At 52.5% G+C, this 13753-nt stretch overlaps 1 protein-coding gene across 9 annotated transcripts in view; it reads right to left on the bottom strand.

The window, feature by feature from the left end:
- Positions 1-13753, bottom strand: part of TTC7B (tetratricopeptide repeat domain 7B) — a 227149-nt gene that overhangs the window by 23530 nt on the left and 189866 nt on the right. For 8 of the 9 annotated variants that reach the window (XM_036991605.2, XM_073241983.1, XM_036991606.2 and 5 more), the window contains one exon: positions 7057-7259. The exons of the other annotated variant lie outside the window; for it this stretch is intronic. In XM_036991605.2, coding sequence (XP_036847500.1) covers positions 7057-7259 — 203 coding nt within the window. The remainder of the gene's footprint in view (positions 1-7056; positions 7260-13753) is intronic. 9 annotated transcript variants of the gene reach the window in all.

Raw genomic sequence — 13753 nt, 5'->3', positions numbered from 1 at the left:
CCATCTCTGGTCTACAGAGGCCACTTGCCACCTCAGGTATGGCCTTTTCCCCACGGAGTTGACAGATCTGTGGACAAAGAGCTCTACACTGGCTTGGCAAGTGCTTCATAAGAGGGAAGTCAAGGGACTGCAGGACCCTCTGTAGGGGAAGGGTGGGGGTCAGGAAAGGCTTCTCCCAAGTGGTGAGAGCCAAGTCAAGCTCCATGACAGCCTGGCCCCTCCTGACGCCCAGGCCAGCCTATGGTGCCTGACCAGCCCCTGCCCTTCCGGTGGAGGGCTCACTCCCATCCCGGCCGCGGGGAGGGCCTGTGCGTCTGGCTGGGTCCGCCTCCCCTCTGAGCCCAGACCGGAGAGAGGCTTTCAGTCTCTGCTGGACAAGTGACGCCAGCCGGGCTCCACTCATTCCTACTCCTTTCCAGCCGAACAGCCTGGGCTATGGGCTCAACAGAAACAGTCAGAAAGTGATACTTAAAAGCAAAGGAATCATGCTTTGGGCCATCTGTGTGCCATGATATATTCTTTTTTTTTGTAGATAATTATTTTTTATTGAAGGGTAGTTGACACACAGTATTACATTAGTTTCAGGTGGACAACACAGTGATTCAACATTTATATACATGATAATTCTAGGTACCAGCGATATATTCTTATTTCAGCTCTTCCAATTGCTAAAATTTGGTAATGCTATTTCAGAAGGAAAGCCACACCCATGGTCAGATCATTTGGAAAGGAGATGCCTCACACACCGGCAAGTAGACATGGAGGGGCGTCCACCGTTGGTGTGCCCCAAATGACAGGGCATGCCAGTAATACAGCTGGTGTTTACGGAGCTCTGGGCAGCCCGTATGAACTCATTCCCCACATAGTAAGACCACCAGGGGCACTATAATACTACGATCCCTGCTTTATGAAGAAAGCTGAGAAAACGGAAGTTAGGAAGATTAAAGAATTTAGAGGGTTATATAGTTAGGAAGTGACAAAGTTGGGACTTGAACCCAGGCAGGCTGGCTCCAGCACTATGCTCTTCCATCCCTGAGCTGCCCTGTCATTCAAGCTGTAGGCTCTGAAATGACTCTCCTAATGTCCAGCCTTAGTATTTTCCAGCCCTGGTTCTGCTCCTAAACTCGCCGCGTAATCTGGGGCACCGAGAGCACTTTCTCTGTCACAGCCAGAAAGACATTCTCTGTTTCACCGCATACGGTGAGAATGAACACATCAGATACGGCACAGAGGTTTTAAATTTCCTTGTAGAGGTTAAGGTTACATTCATGCCAAATATTAATAATTCTGGAAAAGCCCTCAAGCTGTTAAAGGAGCTGAAATGCAGTGTGTATCATTAAAAGAAGGGAGAGAAGGCGGAATGAAGAACAAAGGCCAAAACATCCAAGAATGCACTACTTTTTCCTTTGCACTGTTAGTTTGAATCCCAATTTCAGGAAGTAAAGATATTAGAGAAATTAAGGCTTGTACACTTTTCCAAGAGCCCTACCAACAAGCACACAGATGCACAGGAAAGGTGGACATCAAATATTTCATAAGTCCTTCTTCAAGGAAAAAAATTGTTCTCAATTTTAAAAGCACTTTTTTAAATCCTAAAAGTAAATAAAGTGCAATTAATAGATGAAAGGGCTTTCTCATAGACGATGGTAGTTTTGTTTCCTGCCAATCATTCTATGTACAGAAAGAAAATTAATACTTTGGATGAAAGAGATCCATTTCTAAAGATCAGCCCTTGAAAGACAAAGGTTATCTCGACTGTATTTCATTAGCTTAACTGTACCTGGGTCTTACCCAGAGAAAGAGGGATCAAAGGCCCCCCGACTCTTCAAGACTGGTTTTCTCCACAGGGAAAAGTGGAGATGTGCCAGTGTGAAACCGTGCCCTGTGTGTCTGTGCCCTGGGACCCCCTCGGGCCCGTCCCCCACTTACTAGACTGATGGATAAATTAGACACACAGCGCAGCTGCCAATCTCCAAAGTAACCCTGAGAAGTTCACCAATTTCAGCTGTGTCTTTCCCCCAACAGAGGCACAGATTGGAAAACATGATTCTTTACTAATAAGATATGAAACACAAGCAATTTTCCCCAAATCTCATTGAACAGACTGACATTTTAGAAGATGGGAGAGAAAGAAAAGCACCCAAGTCTCATCATTTCGCAGAGCAAGCTGCTTTCAGTAAGCAAGAGCTCCCCTCTTTCACCAGTCCCGGAGTCAAACCCTCCCTGCCATCTTCCCAGCTTAGCGTGCATAACGGGAAGAGGCACTTTCCCCACAGCGAACACACAGTCAGCTGGAAGGCAGTTTAAAGAAGGCTCCAACTTCAGGGCCCCTTTGAACTTCAGAAGCACCTCTTCTCTGAGTAATGTTGTTAGTCAGCCTTGACGTGATGAATACTTTTGGATTAACCTTTAGAGGTGTTGAAACAACTCAGAATGTAGTTAACACTCCCTGAGACATATCCCGCTGCACTGTACAGGTGATGTCCTCCTTCCAGGCCTGTCAGCTTGGCGGGCCTTTGGGTTCTTCACGATAAAATGCACATTTCAGACAGCTCAGCCATTCCCTACACATGTACTCTCTGTGAACACACCTGCAACACTGCCTCTGAAGTTTTATCACGCAATGTCACTCCAGACTTCTAATGTTTCAGAAAACATAAGATTATGGAGAAAACTCTCAAATGTCCAGAAGCCATCTTGATCAAACTGGGGTGTGTTCATGTCTTACAGCCCACCCATGGAAGACAAGCGTGCGCTTTTGGGCCCGTGGTGCCCCTAACAAAAGGCTTATTCTGTTAGCAGACTGATCCCTTACGGGAATGTGAAAACTGCATGCCCACTGAGCAGACACCCCTTCCAGCCCTCCTGGGGTGTCCTGTCCACACTGCAGTCCAGCGCCCGGGCTCCCGGAGCAGCCGGCTGGCCGGCACTAAGCCACCCCTTTGTGTGGGGAGCTCCACCAAAGGTCTGTCACCACTACTTCCTGTGGCAGAGAGGGTGGCTGCCCCTTTCTAGGCCCCCTGCCTCCTCGCTGGCCCCTCCCCAGCTCACGGGCCTCTCCAGGCTCCCCAGGCATGCCTGCCTCCTTCCCGCCACATGCTGCCCACTCCACTAGCCCCGGGCCACCTGGAACTAGCTCCTGTCCACACCTGTCCTCACCCTGTCAAGTGGATCACAGGAAGACCTGAGCAGCCTGCTGCTGTGCTCTGGGATAATTCGTTTCTTGGCAATACTGCCCCTCCTCGCCTTACCCACTGCCCTCCACGTAATCCTCTCGGCTCCCTTGTCTCCTGAAAGCTCGTCTTCCTTTCTTACCCTTCAGTCCCGCACGTTGCCCTCCGAGGCCCAGGCTGACCTTGTTAGAGGGCATGAAGGTGTCACCGTCGGCAGAGCCTGTCCCTGTCCTGGTAATGTGGGCCACGGCAGCCCGGAGTCTCTCCCTATCCTTGGCCTGCATACAGTCACCCTGGGATGCCATCCCTCTGCCCTCAGGCCACTGTGAGCCCCGTTTCCTTCGTCTCCCCCTACTCCAGATCACAGAATAGCTGGTGTGGAGAAGGTTCTCTATGCTTCATTAGCTCATTTTGGGTACTGGGAGCAAAAGGCTTTTTCACATAGCATATAGAGGCATGTAGATGTATACACTCGTGTGAAAATGATAGGAAAAGAGGCCTTGAGGTTTTCTGGAAGAAGTCTGATCACTCCATGAATTCCTCTCCCTCTGTCAGGCCGTCTCCCTTCGGCTCGCCGCTCCCTTCACACCCGCCCGCACTCAGCTCCGCCTCCCTTGGCTTGTGCCAACTCATTATTAATATTAAACACACCATTTCTCTTCTGCCTCCTGTCTATACATGAATTCAAACACATACAAGCAGGCTAAAACTATTAGAAATATGTCCATTCTCACCAGGTTTAATTTACTATACCTCTTGTCAAGACTGACTTTCTATTAACTTTAATGAATACCACCTGCCCTCAAGTCATTATTGCTTTTTAACAATAGTAATGTTTTCAATTCTGCTTATATCACACCTCTCCTCCAAGCTGGGTCTTGTGATCTGGCACATGCTACTGCTGACAACCCCTGGAAGTTAACCGATAATTGCTCTTCACAGAATCAGCACGAGGTCCTGACTGGTTCTCTGCAGTCACCTGTTTGCACCTGTAACAATGTGGCTTCCCTCCTTCAACGCAGTTTGTTCAATGGTCCCTTCAGCTCCTCTCCTTTCCCCTGAGTATCAGTGCTGCTACCCACACCTGTCCATCCTCTGGGTTTCCCACGAACTCCAATTGGCCTGCAATGGGAACCTCTGTGCTTGGTTCTCTGATAGTCTCCGGTGCTCATGTTCTTCAAATTCCTTCTAGTCTTGGCCTTCTGGGCCTCACTCTGGCTTGCACTGTCACGTGCACACCCCTCTCCCTGGGTGCCAGGCAACTGTCAACATTCATTTCTGTTTCCACCTCCCTTTGCCATGTAAGTCTAGTGCCCCTGGCTCTTTCCTGGGACTCAACCTAGTAGAAAGACAGCTTCTGATCTCTCTGTTGACCCCTTCCCCTTAATTTAGGAGATTGCAAACCAGTCTGGTTTCCATGAGGGGAGAGGCAAGACCTTGTGTGACTCGGTAAGAGGCTTTAGTTCTGGGTCTAATTTGTGTCTGCTAATATTATCCCATTCATACAACTGAGGAAACTGAGGCACAAAGAGGCTGAGTAATTTGCCTAAGATCCCAAAGCTAATAGGTGACAGCACTAGGCTTCTAATCCAGGCCAGGCTGGACTGGAGCCTCATCTTGGGCCTTTGGCGTGTCTGGAAACAAAGCTTTCCTGCACAGCTTGGGGAGCGAGGCAGGAGAGGGCTGTGGTGTGTCAGGGCTGAGGGCCGGGGGCCTGGGGCTGCCCATCCACAGGCACCAGGAGCCCCACCAGTGCCAGTAGTGGGGGGACCTGCCCTTGGCTGCAGCGGAACTGTGGGGTGTGGGCTGGACTGTGGGGGGCAGGCTGGGGAAATAGGCCAAGGTGCTTCACTCACAAGGTCACCAAGAAGGAACCATCCCAGTGGCACTTTGGGAGTCACACTGATGACACTGGGCAATTTTGTATGGCAAGAATCTAATCTCCTCGGCATTTGTAGGCTTGCTGGTCTCCACGTGCCTCAGGTCTGGATAGTTTTTGAATATATCAGGTTGCACTGAGAAAGGTCTTGAGAGTTTATTATTATTACTATTTCCTACTGTTTATTATTATTACTATTTCCTACTGGCAAGACCGCCACAGCAGCTAATGTCTCTGAGCTTGGGTATTGCCCCCCGAGCCCACAGGCGGGCTCCACCTGGCCACCACCCGGCCCCGCCAGCTCCCGTGTTGGGCCCACAGCCGCTCCTTCCAAGGGGAAGCACCTGGCGTTTGTCAGGGAGCTCAGGTGTCCTGAAAAGCTCCAAAGGTGAAACAGAAAACTCTCCCAGTGCGATTTTCCTATTTGATCTTTCATCTCATGTGTTCCCCTAGGGGATGAATAAGAAATACCTCTCTGAATAATTCATAGGCCACAAGGTAGAAACATGCTGCCTCTTTTTAATAAAAAGGCCAGATACATGGTGCTGATTATACCCCTTCTGTGATGCTCTAGCAAAAGTGTGGAGATCTGAGCTTTTTGCAAATTCTTCTTACAATGGTGAGACAAAAATTAAAAGCCGTGTAATATTTGTAATCACACAGACTAATGTTTGGATAATACGTAAAATTATTTATAAAGCTGTATGGAGCTACAAAATGCTCATAAAGTGAAGTTGAAAAAAAAATAAGTAGCTGTAATTATAATAAGGTCTGATTTATTTTTAAAATGGAAAACCAGTAGTTAGTTATTTTTAAAACTGCTCAGCCCCCTTCTACATTTTGCAATGTTAGTAGAGAAATGGCAAGAGAATGAAGGCTTTGGGATCCTTTGGAGAACATCTGCCTTATGAGGCATGAAACCACATCCTTTTAGCATGGGACGGAAACTCCCAGCCTGTTGAGTCGAATGTTTTCATTTTACAGGAGGGAAACTGAAGCATCCTTGTGGACTTTTCCCAAAGTTACAGAGCGAGCAAGTGACCCTGCTGAGGCCAGAACTCTGCCCCCAGACTCCCTGTCCAGTGCTCAGCCCTCATTTCACATCCCACTGATTATGGAAGCACACTAAGGGCATCTCAGCTCTTTCCAGGGCTTTTCTTTCCTGTGGTTCATTACATCAGAGATCTCCAACCACTAAGTCTGGAACGAAAATTCAGAACCCCAGTCTGGGCTGCAGGCACTGGGAAAGCAATGTGCTGTTCGCCAGCTCCTCAGACCCTGTCCGCTTCTGCGTTCCGATGTGGACTCACAGGAGAACAGCAGACTGACAGCTTTGTGGGGCAGCTGTGCCCAGATGTGTCCTTAGCAAATGAGAACCCGCCAAATTGACCGAAACCAAAACCGAGGGAGGGAGAGGAGCCGGGCAACCCCAGGCTCTGGCCCAGGCATCCAAATGAGGGACGTGCGCGTTTCTGGAGAGCCACCACACCCACACGGCAGTGTGGGAACTGGGTGACTTACCTGGGTCCTCTCGGTGCAACAGAGCCCCCTCCTCTCCTCTGGTGGGATGCCCTACGGGCCAGTGGCCTCACAGAGAAGCTGGAGTCTCCAGCTCCCCCGAGGTAAGAGTCCCCCAGTTTGTAAAACTCTGACTTCAGTATTGAAGTCTCCCTGGGGTGTGGATACACCCCAAGGTGGCAGCTACAGTGGCTCAGAGACCAAGATGAGAAACAGTGCCCAGGAGACCACTGACTCAAACTCCCCCTCACACCGAACAGGACGCTGTGTAGGCCTCCTGGGGCTGGGCCCTGCCACCTCCTAGGGCCTCCACCACACAGATTACAACAGGAAAGGCGCCACTGGCTTTGTGCAAATGACAGCCTGGCAGGCTAACCGCATCTGGCTTGTGGAACTAGAGGAGGCTTAAAGGTCATAAGCTCCCTGCTGCTCCCACAGGGAGCCCCAAAGCAAGAGTGGGGATCCCTGCCTGGCTCTCAGACTCACCAGTCGCTGCATGCTCTTCACATGGGTGGGACTGATGGATAAGGCCTCTTCATACCACCGCCGGGCTTCGTCGATGTTTCCCCGTAGCTCAGCAACCTGGCCACGCATGTAAAGGACGTTGTGGGACATTGGGAAGAGGTTGGCAGCTTCCTGGGTACAGGCTGTGGCTTCTGCAGGCTTCCCAATGCCAATGTAGACCTCAGCTGTGGGGAGGAGAGCAGGAGACAGATGCTTTCCTGGTTCACTGCCCTGCAGAGGCCCTGCAAACAGCTATGACTCTGGTTGGGCACATGTACATTCCCCCCATGGGAGTCTGTCAGGGGTCCATCTGGAATAGACAGGGCCCAGAGCCAGCCATCCTTCCCCCCGAGTGCAAACAGCTGCTGGCTCAGCCCTTCCCACCCACCGTCACACAGGGGCTGGGGTCACTCTTGCTGGGGAGCCGCAGAGGGTATATATGTGGCCACCCAGGAGGCGGAATGAGGCCTGCCTGGCCCTGTCCACAAGAACACCCACCCGCAGGGCCCACCTGGAGCACCCTGGCATCTGGGACACCTGCCCTCAGCTCTGACACCACAGAGAAAGGGCTGGAATGAGCCCAAGGACAAGCAAACCTTCTGGGGCAGTGTTTCCTGATGCCGAAACATGTGGCAAGGGCAGCAGGCTGTGGCTTCCACAAAATAAAATGGCTGTTCCATCAGACCCTACCCTCTGGCCAGGGAAAGTTCCAGCACTCTGGGGACCATTAACCGTATAACATCGACAGAGCCCTTTGACAAGCCAAGCTGTCCCTTTCAAAAGAGCAGGAAAATGACCTTTGCTCCAAACTCAGGCCTCAGTTCTCTCACATGGCAAGTCCCAAACTGCTCTGCAGCCCTGGCCTCCCTGAAAGAGCCCTTGTGCATGTCCTAGGGCCCCCTGTCTGTCTCTGAGGCCCTCAAGCGCCATCTGCTCCTGAGGGCCCCGTGACCATGGAAGCCCCACCTTCCCAGTGCTGGGACTCCTCTCCCGCCTCCTCGGCCGCATCTGCGGAGCGGTGCCGGAGCCCTGCTAGGCGGTTGCTGGGCTCTGGACCCCGGGCCCTTCTCCCTCCTGCCTCCGGGGCAGCCCCTCCTTATCTGTTCCTGCCTGGCCATTGGCCTCTGTGCCTCAGTCAGTACATTTGTGCCCGTATGTCCTAGGTACGTGTACATTAATATATCATGTATTATACGATGCACACAAAGCAGAAATGGTAGACCACAATACAAAAGACAGGAAGTTTTACTCTTTCCCCTGGTACCTCACGAGTTGTCTCCTGGAGGCCACCATGGAACCCGCATTGATGGCACAGGCCTCCTCCCAGCCCTCACCTCCTGGCTGCCCACAGTGCCTCTCTGACCCATGCAGCTGCTGCCAGATCAGCCTGTGAGGCAGAACTCCTGACAGGTCACCTGCCTGCCCCCAAATGCTCCTTCTTGAAGTCCTTCTACTTCTGTTTGCCCCTCAGACAGCCCCCTATGGAGGCCTTCCTGACCACCCCAATTAAAATCTCTGCTTTCTACCCTGAGCACAGCCTGGTTCCCTCCTGGCCTTCTTTCCCTAATGAACTGACAGGCTTACCTCATTCCTCATGTACTGTCTGTGTGACTTCCTAGAACGTGAGCCATAAGCCACCTGAGGGCAGGGACTGTACTCACTGCTGTGTCCCCAGAGACTAGAACAGTGCCTGTCACAGCCGGAGCTCAAGAAATGGGTGCTAAACGCAGAAATGAGTAAAAGGCAACACTACCAGTAACAGTAGGGAACACGCAAGGCGCAAGGGCCTTGTGCCAGGACGTGCTCCAATTTCTCCTTTTATCTGTATAGATTCATCCCACAGGTACTAGTTTATCCTCATTGTACAGATGAAGAAACTGAGGCACAAAGGGGCTGATTTGTCTAAGATCCCAGGGCAAGTTAGACAGAGAGCCTGGCTCAAAGCCTGTGCCCTTGGCTTCTACAGAGAACAGTAACTCTCCTGCCCAGGAACAAGCGCCAGGTGCTCTGCCTGGCATTTGGAGTGCTTGGGTTATGGCTGCACTGCTTCCTGCACACCGGCTCTGCCAGGGTGAGACTGCTGTTCCCATTTGTTCATTCTCTTGCCTCGGCTGGTCACCCCCTCAGGCCCTGTCAAGGCCTGGCTCGCTTGCTGCCACCTCTGGAAGCAATCTCTGACTCCTTAGCTGAGAGCGCAGCCCTGCCTTGGCACCTGATGCCTGTGTCTCTGGGCGTGTCTTTGTGAGGGCCACAGGTGTGCTCAGGACCGCAAGCGCAGCTGGGGGTCGTCTGTCTATCTGCCCACCTCCAGCTCCCAGCGCAGAGCCTGGGCAAGGGCAGGCTGCTGTCAGTGTTGATGCTGCTGGCATTTTGCCCTCAGCCAGGTTGGATGGCCCCTCTCCTGAAGCACCCCCACTTCCCTGATCATATTCATGCCAGTTACTGACTCCTCGGGCCCTGATGGAGCGCTTGAGAAAGCAGGTCTTGCCAGGGCACAGAAGCACCTGCACCTCCTGTCTGTTCTTCTGTCAGTCCTGTCCTCTCCTTGGAGTATAGAGATGAAGGGCTGGCCCGGGGACCTGTCGGGAGGGCCTGAGGGCCTGTCAGGCATGCAAATTCGGACAATTCAAAGACAACTGAGCCCTACGGGGCCATCGCTGGTACTGTGCCCACCTCACGTCCTCCAGAGATTCAGCTTACCAGGGACTTCTGAGCACTTACTACACACAGGGGCTCCACTGAAACAAAGACAACATGTACGGTCCTTCGGTTTGGGCGCGGACAAAGGGCGCCCCTCCTGGGAGACACACCCTCCTAATGACTGCAGGGCTGTCCAGTGTCTTTCAGTAACATAATTCCCTCTAAGCTCTTGCCAGAGTCGGACGGGTGCCCACTGTGGTCTTAGGTTACCCGAGCGTGGCAGTAATTCAGGAGAGCTGTACAGAACGTCCCTCTCACTGTACACTTGGCTCCTGACTTGCTTCCATTTTGGGGGTGAGCTTATATACATTTCCAAGATCCCCAGGGCCTAGATCTGTCTCTGGGTGAGATACACTGGGCCTCTCCCATCTACATCTCTGGGGGGAAAAGGCCAACCTGGGAGAGGAGGGCCTGAATGCTTCCAGAATTTTTATAACAAGTATCACGGTGGGAGGAGCCTTAGACACCAACATGACAATGTATATGCAAGTCCTGTTCCGTGAGGGCCTCTGGGAGACGGTCTGAGACCTAGCCCCTGGGCTCACATGAGGCCGACTGTGTCTTCACGGCCCCAGATCTGGTGCTGTCATTCCCTGCAGGGGGTGAGCAAACGGAAGACAGACTAAGCTGAGTGATGACCACAAAGGTGGGGGAAAGAAGTCAGACCTCCAAGGACTTCTTCTCAGGGCACAGAGGTTAGGAGGAAACCCATCCCTCTGGTAAGTCCTGTGCTCCTCGGGTAGATGGAACAAACACATGGCCTCGGCTGTTCCCAAATCTGTCCATTTTAAGCTCAAATGGAAGGACACAGGGCAAAATGTACTGCAGTGATTTTCAAGCCACTTTCCCCAGTGGAGCCTCTTTTTTCCAGAGATCTTAGCAATGGGCAGCCTGCTTCTCTCTTGGCTTGGTTCCCTTGGGGCCTCTGAAGCACTGCTGGGGACTCTAGGGCACCCAGCCTGTAAGCCAGTGTCCCGAGAACATGGAGGATTCAGGGCCTGGGCCTTGTGTGCCGACTTGGGCAAGGTAGGCAACTTCTCTGGGTCTGTCCACCTGTCAGATGACACATCTCTCCTGTGCAGTGGTGAGGACCTGGAGCCGCCAAGAGGGAGCTGCAAACAGTGAGGGCAATGCTTAGCCAAGCCCTGCCCTGTTCCAGACTAAGGAAACTAAGGCAGGAGGAGGTGGAATGATAATCACATTTGGGCGGTACAGAGCCAGCCTTTCCCTTTTACCACGGCTCCTTTGAAACAAGGTCTGAGAATAGTCATTCCCCCTTTATGGGGAAATAACATCCTAACAGAACATACAGTTTTAGGCTCCAGGATGAAACCTGAGTAGTGGGATTTTTGAGATCAATCAAGTCATCTGATTGGGTTAGTGGAGGAAGAGGAAATAGTCACGAGGCTTCCCCAGATCCCTGAACTTCCCAGAGGCGGCCTTTACGCCAGGTGTACAGTTGGCCCCCGGAATGCAAGAGGCCATGTGGGTAATTAGTATGAGCCTGTGCTGCTTGCAAAGTCTGCCTTCCTGGGAGTCCACAGCTCAAACAAGGACCAATGTCTTCCTGGAGGAGTTTCACAGATGTCCATCTCTGATCCCAGAGGGTAGTATCTCCCTCCTTTGTGTTCCCATGGCACCTTCTAGAACCTCTATCATCCTCTTGATCACATCACCTTTTCTGGGGGACCTGCCATTCTTTGCCCCTTGTTTCGAGCAGGAGCTCATCTGCTGCAGCCCTGAGCCCGGCCCCTTCCCCAGTCCTCCCCCAGGTCCTGCCTGACAGCTGCGTTTGGGAGACCTGGGTTTACCCACAGGGCTTTTCAGGGCCCTCCCGGCCAGTGCCTTGCTCCTGGGATGCTTGCATTCTTGTTTTGCTCTGGAACACATGTCACTGAGCTATACCCTTGCTACAGGGAGGCCAGCAGTTGGGGACGGGTTATTCAACACAGCGGTGCTGCATTGGGGAGCCAACTAAGACCAGAAGGCCACATTCTCCAATTCCAGCCCCCTAGTAACGAATGGAGCTGGGAGCTTGATCTCCATCTGTGCCCCTGCTCCATCTATTTCTTAACTGTTCCAGAACTCAGGAGGTAGATAGAGGAGTACTGTTCAGACTTCTTTCCCAAATAGGATCGGTGTTTTCCCCACTGAACTGTGACCCACTCCCAGCCATAGGCATAGGCTTAGCACAGGCTCTAGCATGCAGGAGACGTCAAGCCAAGTCTGGAGATACACAAATGCTGGAGGACGGTCAGACGGCAAGCATTTCTGCGGCCCAGGTCAATGAAGAAAGTCAAAGGCCAGAGAAGCAACAGCAAATGAAGTTTCCCTGTCCCTTTCACCAAGGGCTGGACTCAAGTTAAAAACGTAAGTGAACAAGGGGCCTTGCGAGCTTAGGAAGATACAGGAGCCTGCACTGAAGGCATAGTGACACAGAGCAGCGCCGGCTCCGGAGCCCATGGGCTCCCGAGCGGAACTCACTTCGCTGCAGCCTCAGTGCCCCCACCACAGGTGTGGCTCTGAGAGGTCACTCTGACAAGGTCACGGGACAGATTCTGTCCTGATCGCTGGCAGCGGACAGCCCTCCACCAAAGGTAGAGAGCGCAGAGGAAGCTCTGACTGCCCTCTTTGGAATCCCTTGGTTTGTTCTTGTCATTACCATGAAAAATGCTGGGAATAAAATCTGCCTCCCTTCCCCTAACTGCAAACCTTCAGTGGGTCCCTATTGTGGGTGCGTGTAACCCAGCTGTTTTTACCTATGGTGCGTTACCTTTCCACCTCTCCCTTTCCCCCCGGTCCAATTTGAGGGCTTACCTCCACACCTCTGCTTGCGCTGTTCCTGCTCAAACTGCCTTCCCTGAATCTCCACCTGTCGAAGGCCCACTTCTCCTCAGTCTAGGCTCCACCAAGCCCACCCTGCACGTGATTTCCCGGGGGTAACCACCTCTCACACTCTGGTTCTTCTGCCGCCCTGTGTGTTCTGCCTCGTACTACGGTGACCTGTGCAGGAGCTGGTTTTCCCACGAGATGCCATGCTCCTGGAGGGCCGGGATCAAGGCTGCTCCACTTTGCATTGCACCATGCCCCCTGCATGACTCTGCCCTGCACAGAGCGCCTTCTGAAATAGTTTGCTGACCCAAACTAGATGTGATGTGAAAGGGCTAAACTGTACTGGGAAGAGATGCTCCTGACTGGGGGACTGGCAGCCAGTGCACCCACAATCCCGCACAGGTCAGTTTCCTCAGGCATTCATTCATTCCTCTAATGCTTGCCAAGGACCTGCTTCATGGCAGCTTCAAGGCTGAGAACTGGCTCACAATATGCCTGCCCTGGGCTCAGGGCTGTGCAAAGGCACTAGGCAGAGCAGGTCTGCAATCTAGCCTGTACTCCACCGGCAGGCTGTGTGCCTGGCACAGGGCTGTGTCTGTCCAGAGGAAACCCTTTTCTTCTCACAAAGGTGCCTTAGGGAGCCAAGCCTGCTCCCTGGGGGTCTGTCTACCCAGAGGGAACACCTCTTCTGAACTGACACAAAGGAGCAGTATATCTCAGAGGCAGCCCAAGGGCTGTACCTAGTGTGGGTGCTGTCCGAGCTTCCATTCCCCCTGCGGGCTGGCAGTGGGAGGAACAGACTCATGCGCCATCAGGGACTCCCCAGTCTGAGGTCTGGCCTGCAGGCAGGGAGGTAGGCTAGCAGATGCCCTGACCCCTCAAAACTATTTCCTTTACCCTAAACACTGCTTCCCTAAAAGGGGGTGACTTGTGCTTGGGAAACAAATCTTAGCAACTTAGGTCTGGGATAGTCCAGCCCATTGTGGGCAGAGGAGTCCCTGGAGCGGGCAGGGGCCTCTGCTTGGAGCAGCAGGTGCTCCCTGAGCACACCTCCAGTGTTTCCACAAATTCCTTCTTTCATGCAAAAATCAGCACAAGGGCCCAAGAAGAAAGGGGTCATGTGTCCTGGTGTGTTTCTGTCACCCTT

Source organism: Manis javanica, chromosome 8 (assembly GCF_040802235.1).
Source record: "Manis javanica isolate MJ-LG chromosome 8, MJ_LKY, whole genome shotgun sequence".
NCBI classification, from domain to species: domain Eukaryota; kingdom Metazoa; phylum Chordata; class Mammalia; order Pholidota; family Manidae; genus Manis; species Manis javanica.
Note: the sequence above shows the minus strand (reverse complement) of the source record. Positions and strands in the feature narration are given on the sequence as shown.